At 35.0% G+C, this 19,414-nt stretch overlaps 2 protein-coding genes across 2 annotated transcripts; both read left to right on the forward strand.

Moving 5' to 3' along the window:
- The first annotated feature begins 198 nt into the window (after positions 1-198).
- LOC141673994 (uncharacterized) lies at positions 199-2,107 on the forward strand. The gene is made up of 3 exons (XM_074480719.1): positions 199-384; positions 490-943; positions 1,116-2,107. Exons 1-3 carry the CDS (start codon positions 199-201, stop codon positions 2,105-2,107), a joined length of 1,632 nt encoding a protein of 543 aa, XP_074336820.1.
- A 2,494-nt stretch (positions 2,108-4,601) lies between these two features.
- LOC141673995 (uncharacterized) lies at positions 4,602-5,561 on the forward strand. Its single transcript, XM_074480721.1, has 2 exons — positions 4,602-4,860; positions 5,137-5,561. Exons 1-2 carry the CDS (start codon positions 4,602-4,604, stop codon positions 5,559-5,561), a joined length of 684 nt encoding a protein of 227 aa, XP_074336822.1.
- The last annotated feature ends 13,853 nt before the right edge of the window (positions 5,562-19,414 follow it).

The following is a 19,414-nucleotide window of genomic DNA, read 5'->3' on the forward strand; positions in this document are numbered from 1 at the left end:
CCTTCCGCGGTTTTTCACCCACTTGGGTTTTCTGCGTCAACAAACTCGTGTCTACTTTTTCTAATATTTTTATTATTATATTCCACTTAATCTCAAAAATGAAAATCATATTAGATTTAGTTATTGCCCAACTAATTCTGGTAAAACAATTGGCACCGTTTGTGGAAAACTAGCTAATAATCTGATTGATTTTACACAATGACAAAAGAGGCGGAAGCAGGAAACAAAGAAGAAGAATCGACTGTCAATTCAGACATGGCAGCAGCTCTGAAGAAATTACAGGCGGAAATGGAGGCTATGAAATCAGAAAATGCAACGTTAAAAAGAGAGATAACCACAGCAAAATCCAAGACGAAAACAATAGGCAAGAAGCACATTCCGAGTGTAATATGACGCTTAGATATGTATGAAGAAATAGGATGGGGAAATAGAGAAGAAGAAGGTGAAGATATGATCATGGTCGAAGAAAACAAGGACGACTCAATGTAGGACAAAAATGCTGAAGAAGGCATACATGATATGCAGCATGACGACGATTATGACAAAAGAAATGCGGACGGTGAAAGGAGAAGATCTAGACGTAGATCTAGGTCAAAAAACTACATCCTAGAATCAGTGAAAAAGGAGCTTCAAGAAGTAAGGGATATGATTCAACGCATTCCAGGAGTTCCAAAACCTTTAGAGAAAGCGACTTCAACTAGCTACACGGACTCACCATTCACAGATGACATTGCAAAGATAGAGATCCCAAAAAGATTTACAGTTCCTTATATGAAACCTTATGACGTATCCAGTGACCCATTGGAGCACATTGCTCAATACAAACAACGAATGTTTACAGTACCAATCACGATGGATCTAAAAGAACCGTGCATGTGCAAGGGTTTTGGTTCCATGCTCACTGGGCCGGCCATACAGTGGTTTGTTGGGTTTCCAAATGGAAGTATATGAACCTTCGTGAATCTAGTAGATGTTTTCAATACATAATTTGCAAGCAGTAGAATATTTGAGAAGACAACGAGTGATCTATACAAGATAGTGTAGCGACATAGAGAGCCGTTGAGGTACTACCTGACGCGTTTCAATAATTTACGATCACGAATTTTGATATACAGAAAGCTATAGAGGCTTTTATAAGGGACTAGAAAGAGGTTCTCCACTCTATGAAGAACTTACTAAATATCCATGCAGCACAATGAAAGATGTACAGGTCAAAGCCATGGCCCAGGTAAGATTGGAGGAGGACAGGAGAGAAGACGACGACAAGTATTACCGACCTAGCCACAAAATAGCAACAACAAGGTCAAGAGATTACAAGCCATACTCAAGGAATGGACGAGAGGAGCCACGCGTCTATTCAACAAATAAACGTGCTGATTGGAGGAAAGATCCAAGTTTGCCCCTATGTATGACAGCTGGTTTCAACATAAAACCATCAGCAATGATGAAAGAATTCCACAAGCTAGGGAACGTGGTGAAATGGCCCGTCAAGTCTAACAAACCCAAGTTGAATCATGATTCGAAATTATGGTGTGACTTCCATGGAGAATACGGACATAGAGCACATGATTGTGTGGTGTTACAAAGGGAAATTCAAACCCTTATCAAGAAAGGGTACCTATCAGAATTCATGAAACACTCCACACATGACAAAAGGGAACGATCACCAGCACGTCAACCACCCCCACCTCCTCATCACAAGTTAATCAACTTCATAGCAGGAGGATCAGATATCTGTGGAGCTACATACTCACATGCGAAGAGAATTACATGGGACACAAATATGCAAGTGGCACAGGCTGATGTCAAAGTTAGCCACATACCTAGAGTGTATTTTGATGAGCAAGACAAGGGTACTCAAAGAGAAACTCAATATGACAGATTGGTAATCTCCATACCCATAGGAAATTTTCTGATCAAAAGAGTCTTGGTTGACAACGGGAGTGCGGAAAACATCATGATGCTCATGAAACTAAAGGAAATTGGACTAGCTGAAAGTGACATGTTAAAAAGAACTACCACACTTGTTGGGTTCAGTGGAGAAACAAAAAGAACCATGAGAGAAATTGCCTTACCAACATATGCCCAAGGCGTGAATCTTCTATAGAAATTTGGGATAATTGATTGCGATTCAACATACAACATCATCATTGGTAGACCATGAATCCATGATTTAAAAGCTATACCATCAACATACCATCAAGTGATAAAATTCCCGACACCATGGCGAGTGCAAGAGATCCATGGGGACCAAGCTACAGCTAGGGAATGTTACAAGACTTGTTTAGAATTGAGTATCATTAGAGAAGAGCCAAAAAAGCCCATGATTGCAGTGTGAGGACCAGAGAAGTAGGCGTGGACTTTTCTAAGGAGATAAAAGGGTTTTAATAGGGGAAGATCTTTCACCAACCATCGAATCCAACCGAGTGGATTTCCTGACATCACGACTAGACGCTTTTGCTTGGGAAAACAAAGACATCATGGGAATAAGCCCAGAAGTCATCAAGCATAAATTGAAAGTAGACCAAACATGTACACCTATTCAATAAAAGCGCAGAAAGTTCATGACAGAGAGGAACAAGATCATAAACGAGGAAGTAATCAGGCTCCTGAAGGTAGGCATGATAAGGGAAGTAGACTATCCAGAATGGCTAGCTAATGTAGTGATAGTACAGAACAAGAATAGCAAGTGGAGAGTCTGTGTGGATTACACGGTTTTAAATAAATCATGTCCAAAAGATCCATACCCTTTGTCACATATTGACACGATGGTGGACGCGACAGCCGTACATGAGTTGCTAACCTTTCTTGACACATCCAGTGGCTTCAATCAAATTCAAATGGAACCTTCTGATGCAGAGAAAATAACATTCATCACAGAGAGAGGAATATACTGTTACATAGCCATGCCCTTCGGGTTAAGAAACGCAAGTACAATGTTTTAATGTCTAATCAATAAGATGTTCAAAAACCAAATTGGCAAAACAATGGAAGTGTACATTGATGATATGGTGGTAAAATTAGAGAAGGCGGAAGATCATGTTCGAGATCTACGAGAATCATTCGATATATTGAAAGCTTTTAACATGAAGCTAAACCCAGCAAAATGCAATTTTGGTGTCTCTTCAGGAAAGTTCTTAGGACACATGCTGACAAGAAAAGGTATAGAGGCAAGTCCGGAACAGATCAAGGCAGTACAGGAACTCACAAGTCCAAAATGTGTCAAAGATGTACAAAAGCTGACCGGATGTGTAGCAGCCCTAAATAGGTTCATATCATGTCCCTCAGACAGATGCATATTATTATATGGCATTCTAAGGAGAAATAAAGGCTTTAGTTGGACTGAACAACATGAAGCTGCCCTGAATGAATTAAAGGAATACTTGACAAACCCGCCATTGCTAATGAAACCAAGTCAAGAAGAGGATCTCTATGTATATTTATCAGTCATAGAGCATGCTGTAAGTGGGGTGCTAGTAAGGGAAGATGGAGGAGTGCATTCACCAATTTATTATATCAGCAAGAGCCTGATAAATGCTGAATCCAGATACAAGTCCTTGGAAAAACTCGTACTTGCACTTGCCATGATGTCCACAAAATTAAGACATTATTTTGAGTCACATAGAATACATGTTGTGACTAATTTCCCTTTACGTATGGTCCTGAGTAAGCCAGAGATGACAGGAAGGTTAGAAAAATGGTCCATACGGTTAAGTACATACGACATTGTTTACCACTTAAGAACGACAATAAAATCACAAGCATTGGCGGATTTTGTGGCTGATTTTAGTTCAAACCAGATGACACAAGCTGAGAAAGAGTTGTAGCAAATATTCTCAACTACAGACTTACTCACTTAGACTTTGTATACAGACGGTGCATCGAATGTGAATGGATCTGGCTTAGAACTTGTACTAAAATCGGTACAGGGGGGATATAGTGGCACATTCTATATGTTGCAACTTCAAGATAACTAACAACGAGGCTGAATATGAAGCTTTGATCATGGGACTCTTGACGAAAAAAGACATGATGATCAAGAACATCGACATAAGATGTGATTCACTTTTGATTGTCGACCACATTACTGGAATGTTTGAAGCAAAGGATCACAAAATGACTGTGTATCTGGACGTCGTCAAGAATTTGCAGAAGTTGTTTGACACATTCAGCATCCAACAAGTACCAAGAGAACAAAATTTGCAGGCTGATGCTTTGGCAGGGATTTGAGCTGTTATGAAGGACACCAACTTGGCTAACATACCAATCATTCATATATTGAAGCCAACAACTGAAAGAATGAAAGTGAATATGAGTGTGATGCATTTACATGAAGGGGAGAGTCAATCAACTGGATGCATAAGTACAAGGATTATTTGTTACACGACATACAACCAGAAGGTCGCAATGAGGCAAGAATATTCCGAATGAAAGCTTCACATTTCACTATCGTTGATGGTGTATTGTTCAAAAAGTCAAGCACTGGACTACTTTAGAGATGTCTAGACAACAATGAAGCTGAGATGATGTTGCAAGATATCCATGAAGGGGAATGTGGTAATCATACAGAAGGGAGAAATCTCTCTTTAAAGATATGACGAATGGGTTACTATTGGCCTACTCTTAGACATGATGCCATGGAATATGTAAAAAAGTGTGATGCCTGTCAACGACATGCTCCCATTATATATCAACCCTCTGAACTACTCCATGCCACAATGCTGTCATGGCCATTCATGAAATGGGGGATGGGTATCATTGGAAAAATGCCCCCAACACCAGGTCAAAAAATGTTCATGCTGGTAATGACGGATTACGTCTCCAAATGGATTGAAGCCGAAGCATTTAGAAAAGTGAAAAGTAAGGAAGTGATATCCTTTCTAAAAATAAATGTCATTTGAAAATTCAATATTCCATCAGAATTTGTGTGTGACAATGGCTCTCAGTTTATTAGTGACAAGATAGAAGCTTTCTGTAGAAAATACAACATAAACTTGGTAAAGTCGACACCACGCTATCCAAAAGCAAATGGTTAAGCCGAAGCAAGAAACAAGATTATCATTAACAGCTTGAAGAAGAGGTTAGGTTTGTATAAGGGAAAATGGGCTGAGGAGTTGCCTTGTGTGTTGTGGGCAGATAGAACAACACCCAAAACAACCATAGGGCAGACTCCATCCAGCTTGGTTTATGGCACAGAAGCAGTGCTTTCAACCGAGGTCATGATGCCAACAATCAGATATGGATTGTCAACATATAATGCTAATAAACATGAGATGATGCATGACATCGACACCATTAATGAATCAAGAGAAATGGAAAAAATACGTATGGCCATATATCAACAGAAAGTAGCCAAAAGTTACAACAAAAATGTTCATGTCAGAACATTACAAGTAGGTGACATGGTGTTGAGGAAAGTGTTTCAAAACATGATGGACATGTTAGTAGGAAAATTCGTAGAAACATGGGAAGGACCCTACTTGATAGTGGCTGTGGTAGGATGTGGTGCATATCAATTGTCAACTATGGATGGTGTTCAAATCCCCAGGATGTCCACCTGAAGCTCTATCACATGTAAAGTCCATTAGCCATATCTAGATGTGATGTTTCCTTTTACATTGTATGAAATAAGTCAATATGACATAGTTGTACAAGCAGTAGATTTTGTTCAGTCGTATTTTATAATTTGACTTTCCAGTGTGATTTGATTTCAATATAAATGTTACTTGAAATGATTGTCATACTTACAAATAAGTGTATTATGAATCCCATTTGTATACACTTGCTACATGTAAGCCTAGATTCAATGCAGAGTGAATGGTGCTTTTAGAATTAGAATAAAATTTGCCAAGTAAAAATTTATCACGAAATAACTAATTATGACAAGCAAGTCACGAAGGGCTTATCACCCATCTACTTTGAATGCTATAAGTCAAGAATGACTTTACAATCAAGTGTATTTTAATGAATGTGGAAAACATAACGTAACGTGTTTCTAGAGGGAAGGGCCTATTAACCGTATAACAAGTGCATGCACCTACAAACAATTACGACATCAATATATGATGTGTACGCGAGAAGGAGATTTTGACATGATAACATACATCCAAAAGACAAAATATTTAAATACATGTAGTCATCAACATGTAAACTATGAAATTAACAAAAACACGAATGATCATAAAGAAGTCACATCAACATCATCACAAACAAAAGGAAATGCCAAACAATCCTCCAATTACAAAGTGAAGTAAGGGCTTAGTCTTAAAATCCAAAAAGGTTGAATCATCAAAGTACGAAAAAGGAAATATGAAATGAAAAGTTCATATGAAAGTTCAAAAAAATAGGAAATAACAAAGCTCATTTGTCTTCTGACATGGGGTCCTTAGTTAAAATAGGCTCAACATCTTCGACCTGAGTAATATAGAGAGGAAAGGCATCTTCAGGATAAACTTTATTATATATGTGAACAGTCTCATTCACGCCCTATGACGTCCATTCACCACATTGATGCTTGAACATCACCTCCACTCTGGCACGCATAGCATGTTGGGTGATAGCTTTCTGAGCCTCTTCGTGCATTCTAGCTTCCAGGGATTGCACCTTAGCAGCAAATTCATCAAACTCATTCTGGACATCCATGCTAGCCTTCAAGTTGGAGGAGGTAAGATCTTTAGCAGCTCGTAACTTTTGAGCGCAACCATTATAAGCAGCCTCCAAAGCTTTAAGCTTCTTATATTCATTCTCAACGACCTCACGAGCCATGAGGCTAGCTTGAAGAGCCTACAATAAATCAGATAACATGTAAAGTGCCACATATTTAGATAACATAATCAATATTTTATTACAAGAATGGCGAGAAGAAACATGACTTACATGAAAAGTTTATCCAGGAGCGTCATCCAGTATTGTGTCCAGAGTCTTAAAATAGCGAGCTTCAACAGTTTGAGGCAACAACAAGTCTCCCATCAAGAATGCAAATTTAGCAGGTTTGGAATGAGTGGTGTACCCATGAGTCACAAAGGGGGTATAGGTCTCAGCCTTGCTAGAACTAGGAACAGTAGTCTTCAACTTCTTGACATCAGGGCTAAAGTTGGGTGAAAGAAGAAAGGGGGTCTTAGAGGACTTAGTTTCCGTTGATTTTTCATCACGAGCCTTCTTAGCAAGCAATTCCTTACTAGATATAATCAAAGGTTTGATGATAGGAGGCTTAAACTCTACAATTAAATAGAATGGCTCAATACTAGTTAATAAAATGAGTGAAAGACACATGCTAAGAAAAAGAAACACGATAAGAGAACACAGGCGACGAATACCTCTAGCATAAATCTGGCTGAAACTTATCTCGACACCTTTGTCGTCTTTGGGACTTTTAAATGTCTCAGATGAAAAGCTTTGCACATAATGAGAAGACTTTAACATTGGATCATGGATGACCAGTTTGCTACTAGTCTTGTTCGCAGCAGTTTTGAGTAAGGGCCTCTCAACAACTCCAGTGGCCTTAGCCTTTTTCATTTTGTTCACAAAATCTTTAACATCAACGGTCCCAAAGTTTCTGATAGGATGACTAAGACAGTTAGGCCATAACCTGTCCCCAACAAAAAGTGCCATGATCTTGTCAACAATCTCCTTTGAAGTAGTGTCGTTGTCATCAAACTCAAAGTTCGGCTCTGAAAATCAAGAAACAATACATGTGAAGACAAGAAGGAGGGGTAAAAAAAGAGAAAATAAAAAGAAGGAAAATATGGTCAAAGTAAGGAGGTGTGATAGATTAAAAAAGAAATTCTTTGATAAACTAAGTTTGGAGGTCATGAGAATTATCGTCGGAAGACCAACGGTCAAGCAAGTAAGAGGCATCATCTCCCATAGTAGCTTTGTTGGCAAAGAAGTAATCAAGCTTCCACTTTCTATCGTTCACGACATCACAGTTGAGAATGAGAGGATCGTCCTTATTCTTGTTCACGAAACTAAATCGACACCCGCTAAATTTCTTAAGGGTATACGAGTATTTCACAACATTGGCGTCAATTTTCAAGTCATACTTAGCTTCTATAGCATCAAGACAAACTAATGTTCTCCAGGAGAGAGGAATTAGTTGTCCAGGAGCGACATGCATGGTAATTGAAATATCTTTTACCAAATTAGGAAAAGGAAAGATTATACCGACATCAAAGGGATAGTATTAGAAGCAAACCCATCGCTTCCGTTACCAGTCAGCACATTCAGCAACATCGGGAATCACAACTTCAATAGTTTCACTAAACAGCAGCTTCGCCTCTTCAAGTTTCTCCTTTTTCATTGAACTAGCATTGTTGTCACGAGAGTCTAAGAGATTAGTAGGAACCCACTTGTTCAAGTCTGACGGAGAGCCCATGGATTCAGTGTTAAGAGAATAGGTGGTTTTGGAGGTCTTTTTAGCCATCTTATAAGGCGAAATGTTAGGGTTTTGAGAGAGAGAAAGGAATGAGAGCTTGATTGGTGTGAAGAGTTTTATGGGGAGTTGATAAGAAGTAATAAAAAAGTAACATGAAAAAGTGGAACAATTAGGGGATAGATGACACGGCATACGAGGGGTCTCTTTATTGTAACTATGACTTACCAGTTGGAAGATAGATATGATTGATTTTATCAATTTATTACCTAAAAAGATAAAATCAGGGACTAATGTTAGGTGTCAACTAGACGGGATCATGAAGAGATGACACGACGGGAAGAGCAGCTGTCACGAAGAGACTGAAGCAAGTGACGTGGGAAGAAGGAGTCAACAATTAAAGCAATAAATAAGGGATAGGTGAATAACTAAGTCTACTCTATTAACAAGATTATGAAGAGAAAATAGGAGATAATGTTAGTTTTGAATGAGAGCTTATGTAATATATATAGACATCCTGCAGTAGAAAAAACACACACAAAACAAATCACATTACACATGACTTAGACTATCATTTAATCTTGTATCAAGCAACATACATAGTGAATTTTATTTGGTAAGGTTACAAATACTCTCGCAGTTTTTCACCCACTTGGGTTTTCCGCATCAATAATCTCGTGTCTACTTTGTCTAATATTTTTATTATTATATTCCACTTAATCTCAAAAATAGAAATTATATTAGATTTAGTTATTGCCCAAATATATCTGGTAAAAACACCAATCATTTCATTTTTAACTGTAGAATAACATAAAAGATTTTCAAGAGTGACCTAACTAGCTCAGCAAGTCATAATAGCAATAACTGAGGTTAAACAATGATCAATTGAAATGATTCAGAAGAATCAAATTTCTTGATAAGTAATGATTAGAATTGGATATTTACTTTTCATTTTAAAAACCAAGATTAGGCTGCTGATCAGTCACGCACTATCCCCGAGCAACGCACACATCTCTGCTCTCTATACTGGATCCAAGGCACGCATTGGCCTAATATGACCATGAATCTAGTTTAACCACAAATCTGGTCCATATATGAGGAACAGCTTCAGGCCTGTTTAAGAATTAGGTATCTGATAAACAAGGGTTCAATGATAAATACAGGGTATAGATCTTTGATGTCGTAGGGTATTATAGGGTATATAAGTTTCTGTATGCTCAATTAATTCTATTTCAGTATTTGGTATATGATGTATATGTATTTGTAAAGTAGTATTGTATTTGTATGATTTAATATCTGAAAAAAGTCGGTGGTTTACAAATAATGAGGCTTACATCCCAAGTTCAATGATGTTATTAGGGTTCAAGGTTGAGTAATTTACAACACTTACAATATAAAACATGACTATTTTGAATACTAATAACATGTTATGAGGAAGTTCAGACATATTTCCAATATATCTCGAGGAAGGTTCAGAATTATTTGCCTTATCACAAATAATTTCCAACTTCACTTGTACTCGTTTAACGGTTCTACTCAACAATCCCTTATCTTCTTTTTCAATGCCTTGCTTCTATTCACCGATTACTTGCTTTCTTTTTCTACACTTCCGTTCTATTTACTGATCACTGGCTTTTTTTCTATGTCTCGTTTACTCTTCTAGGCATCACAAGTATTTATCAATATTCAATCGCATATTATTCTAATCGTTACATGACGTCATAAGTTTTTATATACCCTTCATTTTACCCAAATCTGATTTGCAGATTGAAAATTATTACCAAAACATATCAATCAGATAGAACATAGCACATAGCACGCAAGATATTCGATCAAAATAATTTTTCAAAGAAGATTCGGGGTTAAAATAATTTTCCAGGTATTTTATACGAATTTTCGAACATATTTCGGAATTAAAATGGGTCATTGAATCATTTTATAATTAAATAACAAGGTTCGAATACATAACTTTAAAATCATTTAATAATAATTATCTGGCCTTGAAAATAATTTAAAATAATATTTTAAAACTCAAAACTATTTTTCAGAATTTTTAAATCAAAAGATATAATTAAAACTAATTAAATAATCAATTAAAATTAATTAATAACTAATTAAATTAATTAATTAATATTTAAATTAATTGACTAATTAAATAATTAATTATCAACTAAAATTAATTAATTAAATAATTAAGATTTATTTTTGAATTAAAAATAATTTTCAAAATAATAAATAATAAATTTTTGGAATTTTAAATAATTGAAAACAATTTTCTAAAAAAGAAAATACTATTTTTGAAAACAATAAAAGCATAAATCATGTTTTTATAATACTTTGAACTAATAGGGACTGAAATGTAAAACTGGGAAAGTTGGGTGGAAAAACTGAAGTTTCACCACCTTCCCCGACTCCAAAATATGCAGAATTAAAGAGTATCTTTCCAGGAACTCTCCTGCAAAATCAAAACAATCAAACAACCAACGATTTGAACGGAAAATCCTCCTGAAAATTTTGTCATCGTTTCGACCCATTTTCCGATCAAACCCTTCTTGTTATCGTTTGATCATCACATATACACCATTCTATTTGTTTTTCAACGATCTACACACTAGTGTAATCAATTTCGACAAATAACCCTTAACAAAGAAACACCTAAATTTCAATTAAGAACATTCAAAGTATATAAACCTTAATTTTAATAATTCGAGAATTAAACCCAATTTTCTACATGTTATTGAACTCCAAATTCATCATATGATACACCAAAATGATCAGGAAAAAATTATCTACAAGATTCAGCCATCAAATCACACAAACAACATCAAAATCAAATATTCATATTTTAATCATAAATTAATTCGAATTAAAATAAATAAATAGGAAAATAACCTTGATTTCTACACTGAAATTGGTGATAGATTCTGATGGAACTTTTCGAGAGCTTCGATTCGGTATATTGCACGCTTGATTCCGAGTTCGGTAATGCCTTCATTTTTAGGTTCGATTCTCAAGAACGCGATGGGTTTTCGAGATTTTCTCTGTAAATTATATGTTTTAACTATTTGTTTATGATTATACGAATAAAATAAAATAAGAAAAAAGGCTGTTTATACTTATGGAATATTAATACCCGTTGGATCGTATTGGATCCGAAAATAGGTTACTTAGCCGCTAAATAACTACAAAAATGATTCGACTTGATATAAGATTTGGATAATTATCAAAACCGGGCTTCTTATAAAACACCTTACGAGAAAATAATGTAAAAATATCTCGTCTCTCGAGAATACGGGTTTTATTGATCTACCGAAATGACTATCGTATCAAAAATTTTGCGCCGGGACTCGTACAAGTCAAACCGTATTTCGGATTGAAAAATTCATAACACAGAAAATGTTTAGAATAATCATATTAGGTTATGAAAGAGTTTTCCGAAGAGTTTCGGGTTGTAAAAACGCAAAAAACGGTTGAAGTTGGACGGTTCCTGGTTTTATAAAATAGTTTTCTAATTACTCAGAAAATAATTATTAAATCCATAAATCATTTATAAAATCATATAACAATCCAAAAATTATCAGAAAAATATCAAAATTATCTATACTTTATTCTGGACATGTCAAAATTAGAATACTCATATTTTATCACATACAAACATCCAAACATCAACTCCAGTTACAAGATAATTCACCAAAATTCACATAATAATCACATAATAATTATTTATCATTAAAAATAATTACACGATATATCCCGAATATTACATCCTTCCCCACTTAAAAGGATTTTATCCTCAGAATCTACTAAGTAAACAAATGAGGGAATTTTTCATGCATATCACTTTTTAGCTCCCAAGTTGAGTCTTCAACCCTTGGGCTTCTGCACAGTACTCTTACTAAACTTACAACTTTATTTTTTAACACTTTCTCTTTCTTTTCTAGAAACTCTATTAGATTCTCTACAAAAGATAAATCTTCTTGGAATTCTATCGGCTCATATTTGATTACATACACAGAGTCTGGATTATACTTCTTAAACATTGATACGTGAAATATATTATGAATGTGCTCCATGTGCGGGGGTGACGCCAATTCGTATGCTACCTTGCTGACACGTTTTTAAATTTCAAAAGGTCCAACGTATCTAGGACTCAGCTTCCCTTTCTTTCCAAAACTCGACAATCATTTCCACGGTGACACTTTCAACAACACTAAATCTCCGTCTTTAGATTCCATGTTCTTTCTAGATTGATCCGCATATTTCCTTTGACGATCATGTGCTGCAATTAACCTTTTCTGAATGACTTCAACAACTTATTTTGTCTGCTGCACCAATTCAGGTCCAAGTATCTTACGTTCTCCTACCTCATTCCAATATACCGGTGATCGACATTTGCGTCCATAAAGAGCTTCGTAGGGAGGCATTCCGATACTGGCGTGATCATTGTTATTGTAAGAAAATTCCACTAAAGGCAAATGCTCCTCCCAATTTCCTTTAAAATTAATGGCACAAACACGTAACATATCTTTAATAGTATATATATTTCTTTCACTTTGGCCGTCAGTCTGTGGATGATAAGCTGTACTCATATTTAGTCTGGTTCCCAAACATTTTTGAAAACTTCTCTAAAATCTTGAATTGAATCATGGATCTCAATCGAATACAATAGACACATGGATTCCATGATGAATTAGTATTTCCTTCAAATATATGTGAACCAACTTATCCAGTGAAAATATTTCATTAATGGGCAAGAAATGAGCTGATTTGGTTAATCTGTCCACTATAATACAAATGGCGTCATGGTTCACTTTCGTCCTTGGTAGTTCAACTATAAAATCCATTATAGTATTCTCCCATTTTTATTTTGGAATCTCTAAAGGTTGCATTAATTCACTGGGTCTCTGATGCTCCGCTTTACTTCTTTGACATATATAACAACTATTAACCCAATCTGAATTCTCCCGTTTTATTTCTGGCCAACAATGATTCTCTTTTAAATCTCTATACATCTTGGTAGTCCCTGAAGGAATTGAATACTTAAAATTATGATATTTCTATAAAATTTCATTCTCCAACTCTATTTCTGATAAAATCTAAATTCTGGAAGAAAATCTAAGAATAACTTGCTTATCTTTTTTAGTGCAAAATTATTCTTCTACAAAATGATTGATATTTTGATTCATTATCTTTTCTTGACATCTATTTATCTTTACTAACAACTCTGTCTAAAAGGTCACACTATACACCTTCGCTTCATTTGACTAATAAATTCTGATTTCCAATTCTAAATTTTGAAATTCCTTATATAACTCTTCTGGAACACTCAATATATTCAATTTCTCATTTTTGCTTAATATGTTTGCCACTACATTTGCTTTTCCTGGTTGATAGTTAATCATGCAATCATAATCCATAATCAAATCCAACCATCATCGTCGTCTCATATTAAGTTTCTTTTGTGTGAATATATAATTCAACTCTAATGGTCCGTATAAATCTCACATTTTTCTCCATATAGATAATGTTTCCAAATCTTCAAGGCGAATACTAGGATAATTATGCTCATGAGGTTTCGGCTGTCTAGACGCATATACAATAACTTTACTGTGATGCATCAACACACAACCGAATCCCCTATAAGAAGCATCACTATAGATTAAAATCTCTTCTTGATCTTCTGAAAGTGATAAAACAAGTGTCACACTTCTCATTACATATAAACTTCTGTTAGGTCCCGAATTATCGTAGAAGAGGGAGTTGAATACGATAATCACTAAATTAAAAATTCTTTCGAATCTTTAGCGGATATAAGATTTAGTGCTCGATTAGTGGCCTCATGTTCTTGAGAGGAATAGTATTTGGAACGATAGAAATAAGGAACACAAGATATTCGGGGAAGTATATATTCATATATAAATCCTCGGGGGCGTTGCTACACTCCGGTAAATAAATTAACCAGCTACAATCTAAGAACAACAAAGTTCCTAGCTTCTACGGAGATTTACAAATCAAATCATATACAATGATCTAGCTTTTGTTTGTACTAGGATTTAATTACCGGGTAACGATTATAATGCCCCTATGAATATACAAGAATTAAATCGGGCATTATAACGTTACTCCAGTAAGAAGTTAAACGGATATACAAAAAGCTTGAGCTTCTCTGTAAATCTATGCTGTTATTTTTCACCTCTCTTGGGAGAGAAGATGAACATAAAAATTCCAATAGCTTTTATGCTTCTACTGCAAAGTGTAGTCTTTATATTCAATTTAAATGTGTGGCTCAATATTGACCACACAAATTAATTGAATGAATCAATAAAGTAGTGGATGAGACTTCTGTGGCTACAAGGAGTGTTCTGTGGCGACCAAGATGTATAGGGTGGAGTAGTTTTTCTTTGTGGTGACCAGGGAGGTATAGGAGGATTTATTTTCCTTGAATTTTCTTTTACTCAATACACCAATGGCGACCAAGGGGGAGGAAAACCTGTGGCGACCAGACTTGTACTTAAGACAAAAACATATACATGTCCTTCACCTCCTTTCTTTTCTTTCTTTTGATTTGATTTTTGTTTTTCCTTTTTTTTGTTTTCTTTTTCTTTTTGTTTTCTTTTGTTTTTGTTCTTTTTGTTTTGTTTTTGGTTTTCTTTTTTTTTTGTTTCTCTTTTCTTCTTTTTTAGGTTTTCTTTTTTTTATTTTTCTTTTCTCCTTTTTTTTGTTTTCCTTTTTTTTGTTTTCTTTTTAAGTTTAAATTATAACTAAATTAATTTATAAAATTAAATTAAATATAACTTATATAAATAAACTAATTTAGATTTATAAAATAAACTTATTTAAAGTTGATAAGATAAATCAATTTAAGTTTATTAAATAAATTATATTAAAATCCTTTAAATAAATTTATTTAATTTACCAATTAAACTTTGAGCTTCGCCATCCCCCTAAGCTGTTTAGCTGAATACCCCACGCACCTGTTCTCGTACTTTAATAGATAAACGTTCAATCCAAGTACGTTCCTCAACTTAACAATTCTTCTAAAAATAATACTCAAATTCCTTTCACGAGCTGTTGACGCCTAGTGCAACTAGTCTAGTTCACAGATGACTAACCCCGATTCAGGTCTTCGTATTATGTCCTTGATTAAATTGTTAAGCTTGCAATAACTTTATCGCTTCAAACACTGACTGTCAATAAACAACTGTACTTTCACTGGAATCCTTTATGGTACTTTAGCTAACGTCTTCATTAACCTTTGTCTATACCCTGTCTTCAATTCTTCAGATTCCTATGCTTCGAACACTGTCTATCTTCAATCAATGCCAATACACTGAAATCTTCTGGGAGCACTTGTATACTGAATCTTCAACATTTCTGAAACCCTGAATGTCTTTAATCTTTGTTCTTCACTGAGGCATGATCATATTAATGAACTTCTTTTAGTGACCTGTAAACAGACTTCAGGTCTTCTTCTAATCTTCTGATTCTTTGTATTTACCTTATCTTCATTCTTCCTGATTTCTTTTGTAGACGTAGTATTATTAACCTGTCCTGTTCTAGTGTTGTTATTATGTTGAGTTATCATGTAACTATTCATACAACTACACAGTCTCACCAACAATCTCCCCCTATTTGATTGTTAAACCTAACAAAGAAATTAAATTGAGAGGATAACTCAACTAACAACTAGAAAAAGTAAAGTATCTGCATTTCCAGATTTCTTGACTAACTGAAATGAAAGATGCTTGTTCCTCTAGCACTAAACTGATCTTCAAGTAGTTTCATCTTCATTTCCTTGATTCTTCAAATCTCTGCCAGGTAATACTTCTCAGTCATGAAGTAATCATCAGCAGCTTCCAAATAATACTTCGTAGCTTCTCCCCTATGAGAATCAACTGCTTAAAGGAGATCACCTTCGTCTACCACCTCTCCCGTATAATAGGATCCGCAGATAAAAACCAATTGTACTCCCCTTATGAAAAATAGCTTATCCCCATATAAAGAATAGTGATGAACCAAACCACTTCTTTTGATCACCAAGAAATCACCTTTTGTTTACCATCTCTCCCGTACAATAGGATCCGTAGTTACAAACAATAATGGTGTGGTGTAGTGTACATGTGCTTTACCTTTTTCCTCCTCACTGCTATTTTTCCCCCTTAGTTGATGAATCCTCCAAACTATTACTTAAGGTTTTATCTCCCCCTTAGAGAAGGAATGTATGTTATCGTCTGAAGGAGTTCTCATATTTCACTGGGTTGGAAAAGAAATAACGAGTCATAGTCTGATCAACCATGTCCCTTCAAATTATACAAAATGGCTTCACTGTTGATTATCCTGTTAACCAATATTCCCAACTCCTTATACCTCCCAATTGTGAGATCACCAATTGTTACCAATTGTTAGCTCCCAACTTGTTAGGTCTCGAAGTATTCTAATCCAATCTGTAAATGTTAGGTTCCTAAGAGTTAAGTTTCAATCATAAACAGAATCGAGACTCGAAGTATCAAGAACCATGTTTAGGGATAGGGAATGGGATATGGTTTTTGTCTTTCTTCCTTATTATGAGTGTGTGATTCTGTTTTGTGTACCTCACAAGTGTTTCACTCTTCTCTCCACTCGTGTTTACATTCATTCTCACAAGTGTATCACCCATCTCATAGCTCCAAAATCAAGTTGTACCTGCAAGGAAAATCACCTTAGCCGTCCTTAAGGAGGTCATATGTGGTGCAATGGGAGTTCGCAAATCCTCATCCTTGTTAGACTCATCAGATGAATCTGGGTTATAATCTACAAGTTGCTAGTTTCCCGTTTAGGGTTCCAAATTTGAAATCTGGGAAGGTAAACAATGATCCAAATAATTTAGCATACAGATCGAAGTTTCCTTCTAATGTCTGTGACGATATTTCCTTGTGACTCATCTGGTAATATCTGAATCATTGTCAACAAGTTGCCGATCTGCACCTATGTCAGATCCACTATCCGCAGATGCATCCAGGTTTATCAGTCCTTGGGAGGTAGACACTGACCACTGACATATGGCTATTGGATCAGTATCCTCTCCTAACACCTGTAAAGGCAATTTGTCCATTAAAGAACCTTGAACAATCAAATCTGACCTTAAAATGGTCGAAACTCTGGTTTTCGTCAACTCATCCTTTGTGTGTGTAACCTTTCCTTATGCATCAAGAATTGTTTATGTTTAAGGTGGTGACACTACATCGGATACCTTGGCCGACAGACGAATTTCAATAGACGCACCCTATTGAGAGGATGAATCTAGTAACTGTTTTGTGCCTTTTCAGCCATTACATCTTTTTGAGAAGATGTATGGGGGCTAGCAGTTGTCTTTGTTTAAATACTACTCATCTTTGTAGGAGACAGAGCTGCTGGGTTGACTTCATAACCTTCCTTATGTGGTGCACTAAGGCACTATCTCCCTCACGCTTATTCATACTACATTTTAGGGGTAAGAGAGTGTTGGTTGGTTCTGTTTCTATATATGTCTTTACATTGTGGGATAGAAGTAGTGGGTTTTTAACCCCATGACTATAAAATGAAAGAATGCCATTGGAGGCCGAACCTGCATCACAGAGCATATGGCAATATAGAGATAAAATGCACTTAAGATCTATAATGAATGAAAATTATGCATTTAATCTTTTGAGAGAAATGATGTACAATAGTGATTTCAAAAGATTTTAATGAAATAAGAAATCACCATTGTAGAAACAAGTTTGATTTTATCCTAAAACTGTTCGAGTGCACAAGTCTGTTTTTTTGCCTAAAAAGATAAATGATTTAATAAGACACGGACTGATGACCTAGAAGTATTAAGAAGAGAAAGAAATGTTTTGTCTTTCAATTTGAATGAGTTTTTGTAAAAGTATTGATCACTTAGGGTAAAGTATAAGCAATTCTCATTCATGTCAAAACCTCCATAATCTATCTTTATAAAATTATTGCCAACAATATTGTTTATTGATAAATAATCTTAATAAGAATGACTATGCTGCCAATTTCAAATTGAAGTGAATATGTCAGATATAGCAACTCATATAAATTCACTAGAACTTAAAATCTCACAATTATCTGCAATAAAATATTAACAATATATCATTGACTGATACTTGTCAAGTACTTTAGATACAAATAATTATGTTGCATCCTATTTTAAATATTAAAATAAGATATCAATGCATTAAATACCAATTATCTATCAAAAAGACATCAGCATTCAATTTCATATGTAACGCCTGTAAATATTTGATATGATTGTAATATGATATTCTGTTTTGTGCTATAAAATTTTATGTATTAGATGTCAGAAATTATGTGAATTCAATGTGTTCATGTATATTCTTCATTGTATCGCATTACGAATATCGTTAGATTATTTATAAGCGTATAATAAAATGAACGCAAGCAAATTTCGTTACGCTAATATTTGAGTTGTTCTAGTTGCGATTAAGCGATAGATTATTATTCAGCTTAGAATCAAATTATTTGCATTTTCTTATGTGGCTTAGAATATTTATTATGGTTTGTTTAATAGAGTATTGACCTTAGAAAAATTCTTTTCAAATATTTTTTTGTTCAAAATTTTTGAAAACAATTTTATAGAACTTCTAAAATTTCATAGTATTTATGGTATTAATTTTATTATTTATGAAGCTATATTTTATTTACTAAAATTTATTCTTTTTAATCATACTTTTATTAATTATTGAATTACTAGTATACCCTTGCATGCATTTAAGCTTATAAGAGAGTCCAAGGCTAGTATTGTCCATTCCAACCCCACTAACTTGCAAATTTACCTCTTTAACCTTGCATGTAATTTTGTTACAACTAGAAAGAAGGGAATTCATGTACATTCCTCATTCCACTATCTCTTTAGTCAAATTAAATAGACAAAAACCAAGTGAGTGCCTCATTTGCATCACACCCACCCACTCAAACTCCCTCTCCTCTCCTCTCCTCTCCTCTCTCCCTCTCGGCCGAACTCCCTCCCCACCCCCATTCTTTCCATTTTCTTCACTT

The sequence above is a fragment of the Apium graveolens genome, chromosome 7 (genome assembly GCF_009905375.1).
Source record: "Apium graveolens cultivar Ventura chromosome 7, ASM990537v1, whole genome shotgun sequence".
In the NCBI taxonomy this organism is placed as follows: Eukaryota; Viridiplantae; Streptophyta; class Magnoliopsida; order Apiales; family Apiaceae; genus Apium; species Apium graveolens.

Excerpts from the sequence above, each read along its gene's own strand:
- LOC141673994 (XM_074480719.1), top strand. The coding sequence starts at position 199 with ATGACAAAAGAGGCGGAAGCAGGAAACAAAGAAGAAGAATCGACTGTC. Across the intron at positions 385-489 it reads GCAAGAAGCACATTCCGAGT|GACAAAAATGCTGAAGAAGG; the intron begins GTAATATGACGC and ends GACTCAATGTAG. Across the intron at positions 944-1,115 it reads TGTTGGGTTTCCAAATGGAA|AAAGCTATAGAGGCTTTTAT; the intron begins GTATATGAACCT and ends TTTGATATACAG.
- LOC141673995 (XM_074480721.1), top strand. The coding sequence starts at position 4,602 with ATGGGTTACTATTGGCCTACTCTTAGACATGATGCCATGGAATATGTA. Across the intron at positions 4,861-5,136 it reads AGCATTTAGAAAAGTGAAAA|ATAGAACAACACCCAAAACA; the intron begins GTAAGGAAGTGA and ends TGTTGTGGGCAG.